Source organism: Canis lupus, chromosome 30 (assembly GCF_011100685.1).
Source record: "Canis lupus familiaris isolate Mischka breed German Shepherd chromosome 30, alternate assembly UU_Cfam_GSD_1.0, whole genome shotgun sequence".
NCBI classification, from domain to species: domain Eukaryota; kingdom Metazoa; phylum Chordata; class Mammalia; order Carnivora; family Canidae; genus Canis; species Canis lupus.
In genome coordinates this window covers 2,550,222-2,569,836 of record NC_049251.1, presented here as the reverse complement: position 1 = coordinate 2,569,836, position 19,615 = coordinate 2,550,222, and the positions used below count along the sequence as shown (strand labels likewise).

Sequence of the window (19,615 nt, the reverse complement as noted above, 5' to 3'; positions counted from 1 at the left end):
AATAGGTGGTCTCCTGTGATAGGGCCGTTTTCTGCACCAGTCAACACTACCCCAGTTTACCTCGTGGCATGAGGCATCAGGGTAGCGCTATGAACTATTTCAAGTGCCATGGCATTTCCAGGCCCGTTAGGACGGAGACAACTACCTACAACAGCATTTGTTTGACCTGATAGATAGTAAGAATCACCTGGAAGCTGTTAGACCAGTAGCAGTTCCTGACCCCCAGTAAATAGTCCAGGAATTTAAATTTGGTGGTTCTGGGAAGTTGTGCTGCTTAGGATTTTTTTTTTCTTTTTCTTTTTCTTTTTCTTTTTCTTTTCTTTATCTTTTTCTTTTTTCTTTTTTTTTTTTTTTAACTCTTTGAGGAACCTCCACACAGTTTTTCCAGAGTGGCTGCACCAGTTCACATTCCCACCAACAGTGTAAGAGGGTTCCCTTTTCTTTTTTTTTTTTTTTTTTTTAATTTTTATTTATTTATGATAGGCACACAGTGAGAGAGAGAGAGAGAGGCAGAGACACAGGCAGAGGGAGAAGCAGGCTCCATGCACCGGGAGCCCGATGTGGGACTCGATCCCGGGTCTCCAGGATCGCGCCCTGGGCCAAAGGCAGGCGCCAAACCGCTGCGCCACCCAGGGATCCCTCTTTATCTTTTTCTTTATCTTTTTCTCTTTCTCTTTCTTTCTTCTTTCTTTCTTTCTTTCTTTCTTTCTTTCTTTCTTTCTTTCTTTCTTTCTTTCTTTCTTTCTTTCTTTCTTTTTCTTTTTTCTCTTTTGGGGGATGCTCCAGGTGATTCCACTGATAGTTTAGCTGTCAGCAGTAAGCAACAGGCAGTCACGTAGTGAAGCAAAGGAGACCTGGTTTTGAAAAGAGACATGGGAGTGACGTGGCCTTTCCCTGCAGACTGGTTCTAGCAGCTGCAGCTCTAAATCCAGCGTCTCTCCAGGGAGAGGCCCTACCTTCATCGCCTGCCATGTCGCATGCTACAGCGCTGGTTCATGTCAGTGTCATCTTTGACTCAGCATGACAACAGTGCATATTTGAAGGCCAGCAAAGCCAATGACATCAGCCTCATTTACCGTTCAGCTGGCAAGTATGTGCACTGTGGTATAGCAGAAGGAACACCAAATTAGAAGTCTGAGACTCACCAGAACGTTGCACCAAATGCCCTCAGGGGCCGTTGTGACATCTGGCGAGAGCAGGGTGTGAGGTATGGCACACAGCATGGGCAGGGTATTGAGTCATCGGTCAGCACGGGATGTTAGAGAGCATCTGTCCACCTGCTGTTTCACAGTGGAGAAGATGTGGCCTTGAGAGCGGAGGTTCCTCTCTGAAGGCCATGCCCTTGCTGTTAGAGCAGCTGGGACTGGGGCTAGGGTGGGATCCTCTGCCTCTTTCTCTTTTCCCACCATGCCTTGCTTCTCCCCATGTCTCTCTCTCTTTGGGGATCTGAGGAATCCTATCCAACCGCCTTTCATTTTCAGAAGTGAGGAAACCCAGGCCTAATTTGTCCAATGTTACAGACCTAATTGATTTATATTTGCTTTGGATGGGTAGGAGTTACAATGATGACAGATGAAGAATCCAAGATGGCATTCGTGGATGGTTTTTAAGAACAGCCCAGAGGAGATCCAAGTTCTGTGAGGCCTGAAGCTTATGCAATTTAGCAACACTATTTAAGAAAAATAATACAAAGCTCCAAAGGCAAGATTAAATCCAAGGCTTTGGAAGCCATCTGGGCACATGAGGGGCTCTGAATCTTACACTTCATTCACTTCGCTGTAAATTCACCTCTAGCAATAGTCGGAGCAGCATCCCTGGACGTATATGTGTTCTCCTGAGTTCTTCGATGTACGTAAATAATGTGCGTCCTGCTGAAAAACAGTTACCTCCAGCCGCACAGGATGGGGGCCATCCTGTCAACAAATATATGTTGAGAGACCGTTTTACAGAAAGCATGATGAAGGGGGCAGAGAAAGGGACGGAAGCTGGAGTCCTGCTGAGGAGATGAGGCTTGAAGGCACTGGCACCAGTCCTCCTCACCAGCTGTGGAACTGTGGTCTGGGCCAGGGCACCTCTGGATCCCAGCCTCTGTTTCTCTTCCCAGTTTTGGTCTCAGAGAGTATTCTTCCTCAGACATTCTCTTCCCTCTATCCAGTGGGGAATGGACCTCAACATGAGTCAAACCCTTTGGGGTTTCTGGATGGAACACCTGTTAAGGTTTAAATGACATTCCTACAGCTGGGCACTGCCCCTACCAAGTCCCTTAAATCTCAGATCACCAGCTTGAAATTATCACAGCCACTTTTCCCCAAAATGTACCTAATGCCATTGAAACAACTAGAATAGCATAAGGATCCTGAGTAAGCTCTGTGCATGTTCTCAAGAAATTTATTGTATTTCCATTTTGGTAAGACATCTTTACATAATTCTGTTTATTTAACTGATCACATTAACATCAGCTCCTGTATTTAAAAAAAAATCTTGGTTTTTGCTGCTTTCTGAAAGATAAAACATGGAGATAGAAATAAATCTAGGGTTAAGAGTGGAATGAGTTTAGCGGAAGGTGTTTTTGTGATGTTTGCTCTATTTCATTTTTTACTGTTACATTTAGTTTTTATTGAATTCCTGTGGGTGAATGCAGTGCCAGAGCTGCAAGGTCATAAGTCCCTTTCGGTAAAACCAAGGATTGTTTGTGTCTTACCGGTATTTCCCTTTCCGTTGGTAGGAGAAGTAGATGAGGTCCTCAGTATCTCCCAGAACTCATGTTGTTTTTCATGGAAGTTTTACTGTCATTTGGACACAGACCTTCTGGAATGTTAAAGCACAAAGGGGTATTAAAGCCTGGGAAGGGTTTACAACATCTTTTAGGGCAGCACGGAGGATTCCCAGACTAGTTGAGGAATGGCCTGCTACTTCTGATGTCACAACCAATCCCATCACTATTGCATCCCTCCCTGCTTTGAGTCATGATTTCAGCCATCCTCAAAAGCTCTTCTCCAGTAATTCCAAAATTCTTAACAAATCAATCCTAAGAAAAAACAAACAAATATACAGAAGAGCAGAAGGATCATTAGGGTATGGTTTTAATTAAAATTTTTAAGTCTTCCTTCTCAAAATCTTGTACAAGCCACTAAATACGCAAAAGCAAGCTTATGAGTAGAAAAGCAGTCAAGGCCGTTACCATTAGAGAGTTTGAATTCTCTAATAAACAAATAGTTTATCTGGTTTCTTTCCTATTTTCTTAACATCAGGGAGCCGAGTCATGGCTATGATTTTAAAATACAGAATTAGGTATGTGCAGGGATATGTCATAGAAGAGCCCTCCGTTGGCCTATGAATCCAGGAACCTGCTTGCTGGTCTATAGCTTCTAGCAAAGCGACTACGTAAGGACCACATCTGGTGGGTTCGCTCAGGCTGCCCGAGGTAGGTTGCAGCCCTCCGGATGCTTGCTGTAACATGGCTACCTTGTGACTATGCACTTTGCCAATTATCCAGGCCCATTTACCTCTGTTACCACTCCGCTGACCCTTTGGCTATGTCTCTGTTTATTGACCTCTGAATCCAAGGGGAAAGAAGTGAACATTTATTAAGTGCTATGTTTGTACCAGTTAATCTGCTCAATGAAGTATTATTATCACCCCTGTTTTACAGAGAAGGAAAACAAATATTCAAATAGGTGAGACGATTTGCCCAGGATCACATAAGTTTTTAATCGTGCATTGTAAAAGGACAGCCACTTAATATTTGCCAGATTCCATGCGGAGAGCCTTACAAGGACTATTTTATTTTATCCTCATACCACCCCCTTGAATTGGCATTACTTGTGTCCTCATTTTACAGACAAGTTCATACAGCTAGTGTGAGGGGAGCCAAGATTCAGATTCCAGCAGATGGATCACAGCAGAGCCCGTGCGTCTGCCCACCAGGCTTGCTCTGTGTGCCCGAGCTGTCCCAAACGGTCACCAGCCGCCTGGGGCTACTAAACCCTCGGACTATCACTGGTCTGAATCATCATGGGCCTTAAGTATAGACTCCACATCGGGTTTGGGAAGGAGTGCAACAAAAATGCAAAATATCTCATCACTCATTCTTCATACTGATTGCATGTTGAAATGATAATAATTTGGCTATACTGCGATAAATAAGTTATTAAACTTAATTTCACTTGTTTCTTTTTACTTTTGGATATGAGGGTACTAGACATTTTGAGCTTAACTGTGTAGCTCACATTTATATTTTACCCCAGATGGTGCTACTGCGAGTTATTCTAAGTAACAAGGGATGGTGAAATTTACCCAGGCCAACATTGTTCCCCACCAGTACTTATAGGTAAAGTTTTAGTTGAGGGTAAGGTGGGGAGCCTATACTCTCAACTAAAAATTTAAATTTAAAATTTTTTTAATTTAAAAATTATTTTTAAAGCGATTTTTTAAAAATGCCTTACAAATATATGTGTTAGATCATTAAGTCTGGATTTATTTGCAATTTTGAGCTATACTTTCTTTACCCCCATTACCATTTGTGGGTAAGAAGAATTGCCATTTTTAAGGTTGGAAAGAAGCACAGGAGTCATAATTCCAGTGTCTACCACAGGGAGTGCTTCACTGGGTATATGATCCCAGAGGCCTCCCTTCTAGATCCATCCATGTGAATTGCAAGCCACTTCTGCAACCTCCTGACCCAGCAGCCCTGTGTCTCCTTCACCCTGCTGCTGGACCCTCACCCCAGGTATGGTGCTTGGCACTTAGTTGGTGCTCAGTGAGGAGCTAAGCGGTTTCCATTGTTTGTTTTGTTTTGTTTTTATTTACTTTAAAGATTTTATTTATTTATTCACGAGAGACACAGGCAGAGGGAGGAGAAGCAGGCTCCCCGTGGGGAACCCGATGCGGGAGTCAGGCCCAGGACCCCAAGCCGAAGAGAAAACACTGCACTGAGCCATCCAGGTGCCTCTGTTTTTATTTATTTTTTCAAAGATTACATTTTATTTAAATTCAGTTTGCCAACATGTAGTCACCAGTTCCCCTACCCTTCCACCCACCTCCCCTGGTTTTCATTTTTTTGATGTTGTCTTATTCTCAATGAGTAATACTAGGCAGAGATTATTACATGGGTGCAAAAGGAAGAAGTTGGGAATATTTGTGTGAGGTGGGAAACCTACAGGCCAAAAAACTATCCCAGAGGTTTGTAGATTTCATCTGAGTGATCTCCCCGACCCGCAGACACACCACCTGCTTTCCCTTCCCAAGGCTGGAATTAAAAACAAAGAAGGAAGAGGTAATAATGACTAGAAAATCAGAAACAGAAAAGAGTGACCTATGAGGAGATCACCGTTTGTCCAAAACAAACCTTTACATCAGCTATTTATGGAAGACACTTGCTTATCTATAGCAGGTTCCAGTGGAAAAAGGGGGATAGGAGATCAATAATCAATGCGAGTGCCAATTAGTTAGGCTGAGGGAGACCTTCTTTGTCCTGTTCCGGAAGACCTCCCCTGACTCACATCACGTCCGTCCCCTTGTCTTAATTCACAAAGGAGTAGAAGGAACTGTGTTTCTGAGCCTCATGCCCAGTCCAGCCAGGGTGCCGCTCCCTGGGCCAGCCCAGAGCCTGAGAAGGGACCCCCCCACCCACAGCGGGCCTCCTGGCAGGGGGGCTCTGGGCCGGCCCCACAGCCCCCCTCCGCCCCTCCGCCTCCAGCGCTTCCAGAAGGTCCCGCTTCCAGAAGGGCCCATCTGAGTCCCTGCCATGCCCTACTCACCCCTTCCTCTCCGCTCCCTGTGTTCCCAGGCTGGCTGGGAGGGTGCAGCCTCCAATGGAACCACCAAGGAGCTCTGGGGCACTGGGGCACTCCGCTGCCCTGTGGCTTGGCGTTATGTCCTCTCGTGGCCCAGGCTTCTGCAGCCCCCCGTCAGCCTCTGTGTCAGAAGCTAGCTCCTTGCACACCCCATCACTAATTGTAAACCTCCCGACCACTTCCTTGCTCTGCTCTGGCCTCTGCTATCCTCCTGGTGTTCATTTCTTTGTCCTCGCCCCGCAGCCTGTGCTGGCCCCTGGTCTCTAGCTGCTACACCAGGGGGCCTGGGGTGCCTGAGAGGGAAGGCACTACATTAGGTCACAGTGGTTACCCCAGAAATTGACAGGGGCAGAGGACCACGTGTTAATTAGTGCCTGTTACCCCGTTAGCAGAAAACCATACCCAAAGGAATGAGACTTGCCACACCTTCGAGAACAGAGATGTGGGGAGCTGGCTCTGGGCAGAGGATGTCGTCTGTAAGTGGAATTTCAGAAAAATGGAATTGGGAGCTTTAAATATTTGGAGACAGTAGGACTTGAGACAGGACCAGGTCCTCGAGGGCCCAAGTTTATATCTTGTTTATGGTTTTCTTCATGTCGTAGCCCAATCTCAATCCCTACCACAATTTTTTTTAAATGTCGCATTATGGGGTACCCAGGTGGCTCAGTGGTTGAGCGCCTGCCTTCGGCTCAGGGCATGACCTTGGGGTCCTGGGATCAAGTCCCACACTGAGCTCCCTGCTGGGAACCTGCTTCTCCCTCTACCTATGTCTCTCATGAATAAATAAACAAAAATCTTTAAAAACAAACAAGCAAATAAATAAATATCACATTATTTTTCCAACAATAAGGGGTATCCCTTATTGAAACTCAACTCTGACTCCCAGTTAAGTCATATAATTTGAGCAAGAATCATAGAATAAAGGTTTTAAAGGACCTTAGCCTCAGTACAGAAACCCACTTGGCCTCCATACAAATTGCCAGATAGAGACTTCCCTTCAGGCAGCAAATAGAGTTATAGGAAGGAAGTGCTACTGCAAATTACCTATTAAAGTGACTTTTTCAAAAACCTACAAAATTCACAGCTATCCTGCAAATGCCTCATTTTCAAATTAATGTATTTTATTCTAATTTGGGGTTTTGTGTGCATACTTCGGGGAGGGCTGGGGCTTGTGGCTGCTGTAGGAGAATTAGTCAAATTCACAGAATAAAATTCGAACTTTTGCAAATGAGCAAACAGTCAAAACAAACACCACTTTGGAAAAAAATACACATTTTCTTCTTTTGAAAAGCAAGCAATGCCTAAGCAAAATACCTTAAATGTGATCTAAAAAGCTTTTCTAAAATAAACCACTCTGCTTGTGATCCTAAATTGGGACCATATGTAGATGTGAAAACCACAGATGCAGGACACTTCGCCTCCGAGTTTCTGCCTTCACTGTTAGCGTGCCTCCGACTAGATGATGATAATGTTGCTTTCTGTCCTAAAGGAGCCTGAGTTTTTTTAGATCCTAGTTTGGGCGGGAGGGTGGGTGGTGGTGGAAGAAAGCAGAAGAAGAAAGGAAAGAAATGAAAACAAATGCCTTTCAAGACAGAGTATTCGAACAATGACTTTTATTTTGCTTATCTGCCAGCACATTCAGCTGGATTCAGACCTCTCCTGCACCTTCACGGTGAGGCCGGCGCAGTGCGCAGTGTTTGCTGAGGATGTGGGCTGCGTGGGGAAGTCCCTGTGAGAAACCAGGCTGGTGCTCAGGGCCTTAGGAGGGCTCTTGCAAACTGCTGGGACCAGCTGCCCCAGGGCACATCAATGAATAAGCCTGAATTTCAGCAGAGATAGAATCATTCCTTTGTTTTTCTCAATTACCAAATGCTGTCTGCTTTGGGGTCACTTGTCATGGGTTTAGAGAATGTGGATATTGCAACAAGAGTCCTCACCATTCTAAACGCCTGCAAAGCTCCATTACCAAGGAGGAGGAGGCTGAGACCATAACACCCATCTCTAATTGTAAATGAGTCTTCATTCATCGTCTCATCGTAGGACACGTACTTCTCTGTCCCCGAGGTGCTCATGGTCTCCTTCACAAACGGGCACCTACACCAGATGTGTGACTATGTGGACGCGCTTGGCCCCCTATACCCGGAGGACACATCCTTCAGAGAAGGGATTATGTCACCTGGGCAACAGTGGAGGATACCTGCCCTGAACACCTCGAGTAGGATGAGTCCAGGTATTAAATTTTTAGGTACTTAGTTACTTAGGTACGTAGTTTTCAGTGAATAAGAAGGCACTGCTGTCAAGAAGAAGTTCAACTATTGTGAGGCCCTGTTGCTCGCGGCCCCAAATACAGGACTGTGGTCATCAGAGTGAAGAATACAGAGGTTCGGTAATTTGGGCTCTGGTAATTGTGCTGTTAGGAAAGCAGTAAACGCTTAGAGAGTGCTTATTGCCTACCTACTAGGGAGTGAGCTAAGCATTTTGCATATGATTTCTTATTTGATTTTTTTAAAGATTTTATTTATTTATTCATGAGAGACGCAGAAAGAGGCAGAGGGAGAAGCAGGCTTCATGCAGAGAGCCCGATGCGGGACTCCATTGCAGGACTGCAGGATCACGCCCTGGGCTGAAGGGAGGCGCTAAACCGCTGAGCCACCCAGGTGTCCTGACCTCCTGACCTCCCCACCCCAGCCCCTACAAGCATACTGTCCCCAAGTTCAGAAGAAGCAAACTGATATCCAGAGAGATTGAGATGTCCTCAGAAGTGTGACCCAATGCAGACTTGAACCCAGGGTCTTAACAATGGGAAGCTATAAACGGTTCTTTGTATAAACGACGCTCTCCTTTCTGTGGGTCCTCAGTAAATGAACATTAGTTGCTTTTCAATGACATGTTTGAATTTTGAGACTGTCATTTCTTACCGGGAATCAAGGCAAAAATACCTTCATATGGAGTTAATTTTGGGGAGGGACATGAAATTACTCTTTTTTTTTTTTTGCTTCTTTTTAGCTCGTTTAAATTATTTGGCCTGAAGGAAGCAGAAACATGAATATTAGACATCTCACATTTTAAAATCCCACCCTTAAGTTGGCCATTTTTTTTTCAGGTGTTCCTCCCTGCCTCCCCTCCCAGCTGGTTAAGAAGGGCTCAGTTGTATGTTTTTCTCTGGCCTTTCTCCGTGCTCCTGTGTCCTTGCTCCCGGCCTCAGTGGCAAGTAGCACCAAGGAGGAGGCCGGGTGTGGGTTGGACAGGTTGGACAGGGGGTGACGGATTGGTCCTCCCATCCTGGAGAAGTGGCAGTGCCTGGTGTAAAGGGTATTGTGTTTACCTCGAGTGGGGGGGAGAAGGCTTGTGGGGCCAGCAGGCCCACCCCGGTTGGGCCTCAGGATGTCCTGGTACGCGGGCTCCTGGTCACCCCTGGGGCCACCTGGGGCGCCCACCCTCGCGTCCCGCCTGCGACCCTGGGGCTGGGGGTGAGGGGCACTGCCTGGCCCTCTGTCCCCGGCTGGCTCTATGCCTGACTGTGTGGCCGTGCGGGCCGGGCCGGGATTCTGCGGAGTGTTTGTGCCACCCTGTGCTTTCAGGGGAGCGCCAGCCCCGCCACCTCCGCTCGGAGCTGCCCTTCTGCGGGGCTGCGGCCTGGCTCCTGGGCCCCGGCCGGCCACGATCCTCCTTCACCGCTCAGCCTGGCCGGGGGGCTGCGGGCACCACGGAGCCGACCGCCCAGGGCTGGGGCAGCTGGGCCGGAGCGGGAGCCCCGAGACAGGCCCGCGTGCTCCACGGTCACCCGCCAGCCCTGCTGCGGCCGAGCTGACGGCGGGAGCAGGAAGGGCCCCCATCCCAGGCTCCCAGCAGCGCCTACCTGCCGTGCGGCTTCAGGCGGGTTAAATCTCCAGGGACCCACTTTCTCACTAATGAGTAGTCATTCTTTCTTTGTCTTTTTAATTTTATTTATTTATTCATGAGAGACACAGAGAGGCCGAGACACAGGCAGAGGGAGGAGCCCAAGGCAAAAGCTCCACCGGCTCAGCCCCCCAGGAGCCCCCTGAGTAGTCATCCTTGTCTTACAGACCTCACCAAACATCTTTAATGAGGATATAAAGGGACTTTGAAACTATCGGAAACAGTAACAGTACAAAAAGGAGATAGTGGTGCAGGACCACATTGATCTTCATTTCCCGCCAGCTTTGACTTTCACCAAAACTGTCCCCAGCAGTCCCAGCCAGGAGGGACTCCTGCATTACGGTGTGCGGTCATCAGGCTCTGTGAAGAACGTGGCTTGTATGTGCCAACATAACCTTCAGGTGGTGGTATTTACTTCTAATTCTCACAGAATTCGTTTGAGTGAGAAAGGGTACAGTGGGATTCTTTCCTTGTGAAATATAAACAAGTGCCTCTATTATTAGAATAAAACCTAAAATAAAGGGATGTCAACGGTAGCCACAGCTGCTCAATCTGAAACCTCAAGTGAATTTTAGAAAGCCTCTCAGCAGCCACCCTGGACGTCACAAATTCCATGAACCAAGATCATTACCCCTAAGGTCTCTCTCACAGATTATATAATCTCATTCTCTATAGAATTTGAATGACTCAGGCTCTCATTTTTTAGCCCCTTGCTACTGGAACTGTGGTGTGTGGGCTGACAGCATCATTATTACTTGGGAGCTGGTTAGAAATGCGGAGATTCAGGCGCCCTTTCACCTGTTAATCAGAACATGTATTTTGACAGGATCCTCATGTGATTTATATATGCAACAAAGCAAATTAAAAGAGGGGATTTGCAAGGCCTAGGCCCACTCTTTATTTATATATGTAAGTGCTTCATTATGAAAAGGATCTGGGATCACTAGGATTATTATTAGCTTACAAAGAGGGAAGAGATCAAGAACTGTAAAAGCCATTGTAGCTGGGACCATGTAATAGGGTGATATCATTGTGTGCACTTCCCTACACTGAAAACACACCGCTACAACACCATGTAGTCACTGATACTGCCAGTAATAGTCCCAGATTATCAAAAGGAGGGAAAGTCATATCCCAAAGCTGCTGTTTAAAGTCTTTTCCTAAAATTCATACTGAAACTTATCCTTTAAAATGGTTAAATAAGTGAATCCTGATGTTAAAGAGGATGCTTCAGTGATGCAGATAGTATATGGAAAACTACATTCTCCAGGAAAGAAATAAGTGAAATGTCACTATCATTGGAAACTTTACTGCATTCAGATTTTTTTTAATGCATTACATTTAGGAGCGTCAAATTACATCAAGATAAAATACAATACCAGAGATTTATTCTACTGTATAACTAAACATCTCAACTGATACCACACACACACACACACACACACACACACACACACAAACAACAATTTGAAGCCAAGTAGATTTTGGGAGGTCACTAGGTACTAAATTTTCATATTTTCATTTACTAGATACTGGCAACTGATCTCCAGAATCGCTAAGGCAAGAAAATGGCTTTGGAACCAAAGCCGTTTTAAATTAACCAGAAAAGCTAGTGCCCTTTCCTGGATGAACAAATAATGGGGATGTGGGGCCAGCTGGGGGTCATCAGGAAGCCTGCTAGAAGCTGCCATGTTGAGATGCACAAGTCCATGGGTGGCAGAGCAAGAACTGATGTTGACTAGATAGCCAGCTGAAACAGCAGAATTACCAATCTAAAGGAGACATGCAGAGGAGAGAGAATGTAGGCACAAGGCAAGGGAGGAATGCAGAGAAGGGCTGAAAGCTGTTGGAGGAATCCCCCAAGATGGAGAAAAGTGCCTCAACAGATTTTTATGTAAGGTTTCAATGCAAGCCAAGAAGATTTAAGAGTGCTGGCCTGGATCAGACGAACCTGGGTCTTTTCCCTCTTCTTCCCCATGCCCTGCTTCCCTTGCCTCTGAACGCTATAACCAATTGCCAATTTACTGCCCTAACGATGCAAAGAAAACCTACCGATGGCCTACAGCTTGAGAATAAACAGCTGCATGGTACCAACTGCATTAAAGAAAGCAAAGTTTATATAAACAAAACTGAGCCTATTTGGCAAGAATTAAATATTTTCTCTTTAGTACAGAGACATTAGTGGAGTACTAAGGCTGTGATGGAAACAAAGCATCTTCACAGGTTAGAATTAATTGCCTGAAATAATTTTAAAGCTGTAGTGAAAGATTCTGTCTTTACCAATAGGATTATTTTCCTCAGTTGGGGGCCTCTACACTTTGGAAAGCTCATGGACTTTGACTCCTCTTTCCCTTGTACACTGTTTGAAATCTCTCTTCTTTCTACTGTTGTGGTGGCTATCCTAACCCCTAACCTCATTGCTCCACCTCTGAGTTTCAACAATAGCCTTACAGCAGGACTTCTTGAACTTCCTTCCAATCTACCTTTGTAGAGTGGTCATTTTTTTTTTTTAGATTTTATTTATTTATTCATGAGAGACACACAGAGAGGCAGAGACATGGGCAGAGGGAAAAGCAGGCTCCCCGCTGCAGGACCCCGGGATCACAACCTGAACCAGGACCCCAGGATCACAACCTGAATCAAACACAGACACTCAACCACTGAGCCACCCAGGTGCCCCAGTACAGTGGTCTTTAGAAGGACACTCAGATACAGTGGCTCTGGAGTAGGGGGCATTGGAATTTTTAAAAAATGCCACAAGTGCTTCTGATATGCATCCTTAGATGGGAACAAGGGCTTTAAATTGCTGCTAAGTTAACATTCTGTTTAATTATTACGTTGCTCTCCTGCCCAGAAAGTTTGGTTGTTATTTATTACTATATTAATTCACACTTTTCTGCTTGGCATTTGCTTTCTCCTTTCCCATCCAGCTCCTCTCTTCCCCAACAGTGCTCATCACTTGATGCTCACACATTCCTTGCTTACACCTACCTCTGTGCTCTCACTTGTGTTTTTGTTTTGTTTTGTTTTCTTTCTTTGCCCCCTGTAAGGATGGATCCTGTCTTTGATGATTCCAATTCAGTGGTTACCTCTTCCATGGATGTTTTCTTGGCAGGCTCCCTGTTTCCTGAATTTCTACATCATTTACAGTCTATACCATAATGAATTATGTCAGGGGATGTGTTTTATCATATACCACAGGCTTACTGTGTTCGCTTTGAAGAATGATCTAGAATGAAAAACCAGTTGGAGGGCAGGAACCATATCTTTTACATTTGTCTTTTGCAGTACCTTCCTGCGAGAAGTCCTCCATGTCCCACCTCTGGGTTAGATTTTTCTCTGCTCATGCCTGTGATATCTTGCTGTGTCCCAGTTATATTATAAATTCATTACAACTCTGCATTTCCAATGTATTCTCTGTGTGTCTTCATGGACTGTAAACTCTGTGAAAGCAGGCCCCCCATACCTAGTTCTAGCACTTAGTCTAGGTCTTGATATGTGTAGTATGTGCTCAATACATATTTTTAAACTAATTAATGATTTTAAAATACATGTTTGGTTGAGACTGCAACAAATAGAACAAAGAGCATCCATGGCATCATAACATTTTGATTGACTTGGTTTCAAGTACAATAAACTAACATAAATTTAAACATAATGAACCAGATAACTAGCATTTGGCTGCATACCCAAGTAGATCATTTTCTAATTATTTCCTATATGTGGTTTCTTGCCCATAAAATTCAAGCTCCTAGAGGGCAAAAGATAGCATGTGTTACTTCTGTGTTATCTCCTCCCGTTCCTACCTCAGTGTTTCTTGATTTCTTGATGTCATTAAATATAGTTTTAAAAGAGCCTGTGTTACAGTGTATCTGCCTGGTACTAAACAGCTGCTGCTCCCTAACAAGTGCTGCATTCATTTTAATGGCACTGGCGCACAGAGGTAAACAGAGACTTGGCAGGCCTTCCATAAAGGAAACTGTGTGTGCTTCCTTCATTAATTACTAATGGAGCATTAAAAAGACATGCATTCTCCCTTCAGCCAAGTTGGATAATTCCTGGCACTTAAGGCGAGGGTGCTTTCAAAAGTCCAGACATGTATTGACACACCAGAGAGGATGCCCTATAGGAACACAGTAGTGGCTACGTTGCCAAGATTGTACAAAGCTTCAGGCAGATCAATACAAAGTGTACTGATCAATCTGTTTAACCTTTTGCAAGGCTTGGGTTTACTGATTGGGGTAATAGACAAGGATCCCTTGACTGTCTCTGAAGGCAGGCCCCACAGTAGGAATTGGGAAAACCATCAGAAAGATACAGAAAGTTACAAATAAAAAGAAAGATCAAAGATTTACCAAGCAAAACAACAGAATGAGGAGCAGCCATGCTAATGGAAGAAACATGATCTGTCAATGAACTTTTTACTTAATAGCCAATTAATAACACAATTAAAATGAATTTATACTCTCAAACATGGCAACTCTCATAGCATCAGAATGCTAAAGCAAGAACAGCGAGGAATAAGAGACTGAGAGACTTATTGGTAGTAATAGATTTTTTTTTTTAAGATTTTATTATTTGACAGAGAGAGACAGTGAGAGCATATGGCAGGCAGAGGGAGAGGAGGAAGTAGGCTCCCAGCTGAGCAAGGAGCCTGATGCAGGGCTCCAACCCAGGACACTGGGACCATGACCCGGGCTGAAGGCGGATGCTTAACCGAGTGAGCCACACAGGTGCCCTCAAATTAAATAGATTTTAACGAATAGCCCTCAAATTAGGATAGATTAAACAGTAAGAGTGTAATAGATTATGATAATTGCATCTTATTTTAAATATTCATGTGGACATTTTCCAAAAATACCTTTTTTTAATGCAGAAATTTTACAGGCTACTCACTCCCATCACAAAGCATGAAATATAATATAAATGTGAATGAAACAACGCAGCCACTTGATGATATCTATATTTTGGGAGCTAAAGAATTTGAAATTAAAGGAGGTGCCATTATTCTTCTAAGGATCATTTTTAAAGTGACATAATAAATTAAGACAGACTGCTACAAAGTCACTTCAAAGACAATGTGATTCCCAGGATGCTAAGATCTAACGGTGACCCTACTGACAATATTAATATCACCGAAAGAAAAAGAAGTGTGTCACTCCAAAGGGGATCTGGCTCAGTCAAAAAAGTGAAAAAAGCAAGTGTCAGAGCAATAACCTTGACACAACTCATCCAGAAGAGAATGGTGCCTCATCCAGCTGGACTTAAATAATATAACCTGTTGGCAAGAGTGTGCTTCCGTGGAGATGGGAATATGACTGTTATACAAGATGAGTGCCCTAACTCCCAAAATATGGAGCCTTCTCCTGGAAGTGTGGCCATCACAGCCTGGCTCTTTAGAGGCTGGCTCTAAATTCATGTACACCAACCAACTGAGCCAACTTGATTTTGAGTTGGCCCTTCATATATAGGATGTACAGGGTGATTATACATTGAGGGAGCTATGTCTGTCCCAGGACATTATTAAATAGAAATTCATTCCAAGAAATAGTCTGCTCTACTGCTGGTAGATTAAACTTCTGAACAGGAAAGACAGAATTACTTACCTAATTGCTGGTAGGATAATTGGTTAATTATTTTACATGCACTAAAAGAAAAGTAAAAAGAAAAACTAAAATATCCAAATGTTGGTGGTACTTTTGAAAGGGCAACCGTTTCATAAATTTAGAAAGACAAGAAGAAATCACAGAGACTAAGAGCAACAGATCTGACTACATACATATTAAAAACTTATGTTTGCAATATATTGCTTTAATAATCAGAATTCCAAATCAGAGAAAACCTGAAAGTGGTTGCGGGAGATATAACAGCCAGTCTTGTTATCTTTATTATGTGAAATGTTCATGCAAACTGATAAGAGAAAAATTAAAATTCCAAGAGTACATAGAGCACCTGGACGGCTCAGTTGGTTAAGCGTCTGCCTTTGGCTCAGGTCATGATCCCAGGGTCTTGGGTTCAAGCCCTGCACCAGGGTTCCTGCTTAGGCAAGGAGTCTGCTTTTCCCTCTCCCTCTGCCCCTCCTCACTGCTTATGTGTGCGTGTGCTCTATCTCAAATAAAAAAATAAATAAATAAATAAATAAATAATAAACAAACAAACTTTTAAAAAGTAAAATAAAATAAAATTCCAAGAGCATAAAGACAACTTGCAATTAAAGCTAGTGAATAAACACATAGAGGGATCCCTGGGTGGCTCAGTGGTTTAGTGCCTGCCTTTGGCCCAGGGCGTGATCCTGGGGTCCTCGGATCAAGTCCCACATCGGGCTCCCTGCATAGAACCTGCTTCTCCCTCTGTCTGTATCTTTGCCTCTCTCTCTCTCTCTCTCTCTGTGTCTCTCTCTCTCTCATGAATAAATAAATAAAATATTTTTAAAAACACATAGAAATATATTGACTGAGCTGGTAATCAAAGACATTCAAAATAAGACATTAATTTTTCTAAACCCCTTTTAAATTAGCAAGGAAAACATAAACATTATTTTTATAAAACCCAGTACTGGTAGAGATGTTGTAAAAATGGTATTCTCTTATTTTGTGGACGTTATTTTACAAATTGGTATCTCCTTTTCCAGGGTGGAAAACAGCTTGGCAATATAATATAAAGAGCCATAAAAATATATATAGCCTTTGACCCAGTAATTTAACTTCTGGGAATCTATCCTGAGAAATATTAATCCAAAACATGGGAAAAAATTAAATCCCTAAGAGTAAATTGGGAAACACTAAATGTCCCACAATAGGGGAATGATTAATATGTTGTGGTACAGCCACTGGATAGAAAAACAACATAGTCATTTATAATTATGTGATGAGAGACCACGCAGCCACATGGGAAGATGCTTGGGCTTTAATATTAAATAAAACTGAATAAACACATAAGTATAAAAAGATATGCAGAGGAAAAAGGATCAAAGTAAATATACTAAGGTTTAAGTGGTTGCTCCAGAACAGCAGAAGGACAATGACTTTTTAAATTTTTTTTGGAGAAGTGTTGTCTTTTGGCCTATCCTATCCAGCTGTGGCTGCCTCCCTCTATCCGCCCCCCTCGGCCCCCATGTGCCCCTTGAGTTCTAGCTCCTCCAGGAAGCCCTCCCCCTCCTCTCAGCCAAATGAAACCCTCCCTTCCCCATGCTCCCAGGATGCTGTATTAACACTTCTATCAGGGTGCGTCCCTAATGTGCCTTCTGGGAAATGCTACATGGACAGTGTATGTCTGTTTGCACAATTAATGTTTTAAGCCCTAAAGGGCAGGAACTATTTAATTTCTTACTCTTTCTCTGGCATGGATCACAGAGCTTTGCCTGAATAAATATTAGTTGAAATGAATGGGATTGCACTGAAGGGGACTACTCTGATTCCCTTGCAGGTGGAGCTCATGAAGGTCTTCAGCACTTGGGTCCTTTTGGCAACATCCCAAACATTGTGGCAGAGTTGACTGGTGACAACATTCCCAAGGACTTTAGTGAAGATCAGGGCTACCCAGACCCTCCAAATCCCTGTCCCATTGGAAAAACAGGTAATGGGTATGTCCTTGGGTTCTCGTGGATAGTAGTCTTTGGGAGGTAGTTACAAAGTCTAACGTCAGCTACAAATATTCTGAGAAATAGAATTTCTATTCTAATGACCCCCTATGTAATTTGTAGGTCGATTGGGAAGGGAAATTTATTTGAGAACCCTCAGTGTATTCTGGAGGTCAGATATACCCACATGAGACTCCCTTGCCAAAGCTTTACCTTCAATCTTATTCTCTCTTTAGGAATTGATTTTTTTTTTTTCTGCACTTGCTACTCTTTTAATTAAAATGGAGAAAAATTTTTTTCTTTTTGCTTTTTCTATGATACAGCTGCTGCCCACTTTTAGTGTCTTTGGAACTTACTAGTTTGTGGATTATCCATGTCCATCTGTTTTCCTTACTTCCTTTGACAATGGACATTTTAACTATGTCATAAACAGCATCTACCCCAAAATATCTCTGTGGGGTCAGGAGGTGGCATGAGAGACAGTGGATCCAGGAAGATAAGAAGTTGGTTAAGGGAGAAGCTTGAAACTTTCTTTGCTTCTCGTGTATCCCTCCTACTTTCCTACTCCTTAATGAGAAAGAAAATGAATGGTGGTTCATTTATGGTGGGCTTTGAGCAGCTAGCCTTGGTGGCTAAGAGCAATGGCTCCAAACTCAGACTACATGAATTCAGTACCAAGGTCAAGATATGTGTGACCTTGAACAAGCTAATTAACCAGTTTGCACCTCAGCTTCCTCATTTGCAAAATGGGGCTTGTTGTGGGAATTAAATGACATCATCCACTTAGTGTAGCACCTTGCACAAAGTAAAGGCTCATTAAACGGCATCCTGATTAGAATTAGTTTTGCCACTAGGAAATAATGCATCGCTCTCGTTGGACTTGTGTTAACTTCCAGCACCAGAGTAGTCTTTTTCTCCAAGCCTACAGTAATGATAGTTGATATTTATTATCCCTACTTTGTACTTATGGAAACTGAAGCTCAGAGCATAGCTTGCCCAAGCTTCTCTATGTAGCAAGTAGCTGAGCCAAGACTCAAACCCAGGTCAACCTGATTCAAGACCATGTGCTCAACCACCATGACATATTGCCTTGCTCTGAAAATTTTGACAGTATTGGCCTCTCAGATTTTCTAAACGTGATACAGGCTTTCTCTGAAAGAGGCTTTCCCTGAAAGTTCCTCCTTTCATTTAGGGTAGGTGTCTGTTTTCTATGGGACACAGAGCCTCTGAAACAATCGGACTGGTTGGCTGTGACCGACCTAGCCAGTGTAGGAATACTGGGCCATGACTTCAGGAAAACTTGAATTACTGCCCAGAAGCATTACTTGGGCCACATTGTACATGTTCGTAGGGTTTTCGACGGGTGGGAGGAAAGACAAGTTCAGAATTTGAAGAGCAACAGTCTCCATGGGGATTTGGTCAAATTGATTAGATGTCATATGGTACTTATGGTACTTATGGTGCATATGGTTCTTAAAGTGTGGTCCCAGGACCAGCAGCATCACCATTGCCTGGGAACTCGTAGGAAATGTAAATTTTCAGGTTTTTCCCCAGACCTACTGAGTCAGAAACTCCTGGGGTCGGCCCCAGAAACCTGTGTTCTAACCTGCTTTCTGTGTGATTCTGGCACCTACTAAAGTTGGAGAACCACTATTGTAGGAGACTGGACAGAGCTTGAGCTGGGAGATCTGAGTTCTAGTAGGTCAGTCTACTTCCCTGTGCCTCAGTTTCTTCATCTGTAAAATGAAGACATAGTGCCTTAAAAAACATAAATGCAGTGCTGGGCTGTCCTGAGAAAGGAAAAGAAGTCCGGATCTATGTAATCAAGCACTAGTTTTGTGCACACAGGAGCTCTGAGACAGGGCGGTCCAGATGGGCTGATACAGTTGGATCAAATCGCAACTCCCAGGCCCTTTCTTGTCACGCATTATCTGCCATTTTCTTTGCTATCCTGCCATGCAAGTAACATGTTTGTTACTTTGTTCTACCATTATTTTCATTATTTTCATTTCATTTTCATTCTACCATCTGCCATTTTCTTTGCTATCCTGCCATGCAAGTAACATGTTTCTCATTCTTTGTTCTACCATTATTTTCATTCTAAAAAGGAAATCACTAGTGACATTTAGACACTATTTGTAAGAAATTACTTGTGATATGCCTCAGTGGGAATCATGACACCACATAATTGAGCAATCCAAGAGAGCAGTCCAAAAATAAAACCTTATCTTCTCCCTCCCAGGCCATGCTCTCTTCTGAACCATGGTCCAGCCACCCTGGATAGAGCAGTGGAATGCAGAGAGGGCATCCTCAGGGGGATGATGTGCATCCCAGGGCATGT

General features: G+C 43.7%; 1 protein-coding gene across 4 annotated transcripts in view; it reads left to right on the top strand.

Annotated features, from left to right (window-relative positions):
* SCG5 (secretogranin V) overlaps positions 1–19,615 on the top strand; it is a 54,194-nt gene that overhangs the window by 21,973 nt on the left and 12,606 nt on the right. For all 4 annotated transcript variants that reach the window (XM_038579967.1, XM_038579966.1, XM_038579964.1 and 1 more), the window contains one exon: positions 17,121–17,270. In XM_038579967.1, coding sequence (XP_038435895.1) covers positions 17,121–17,270 — 150 coding nt within the window. The remainder of the gene's footprint in view (positions 1–17,120; positions 17,271–19,615) is intronic.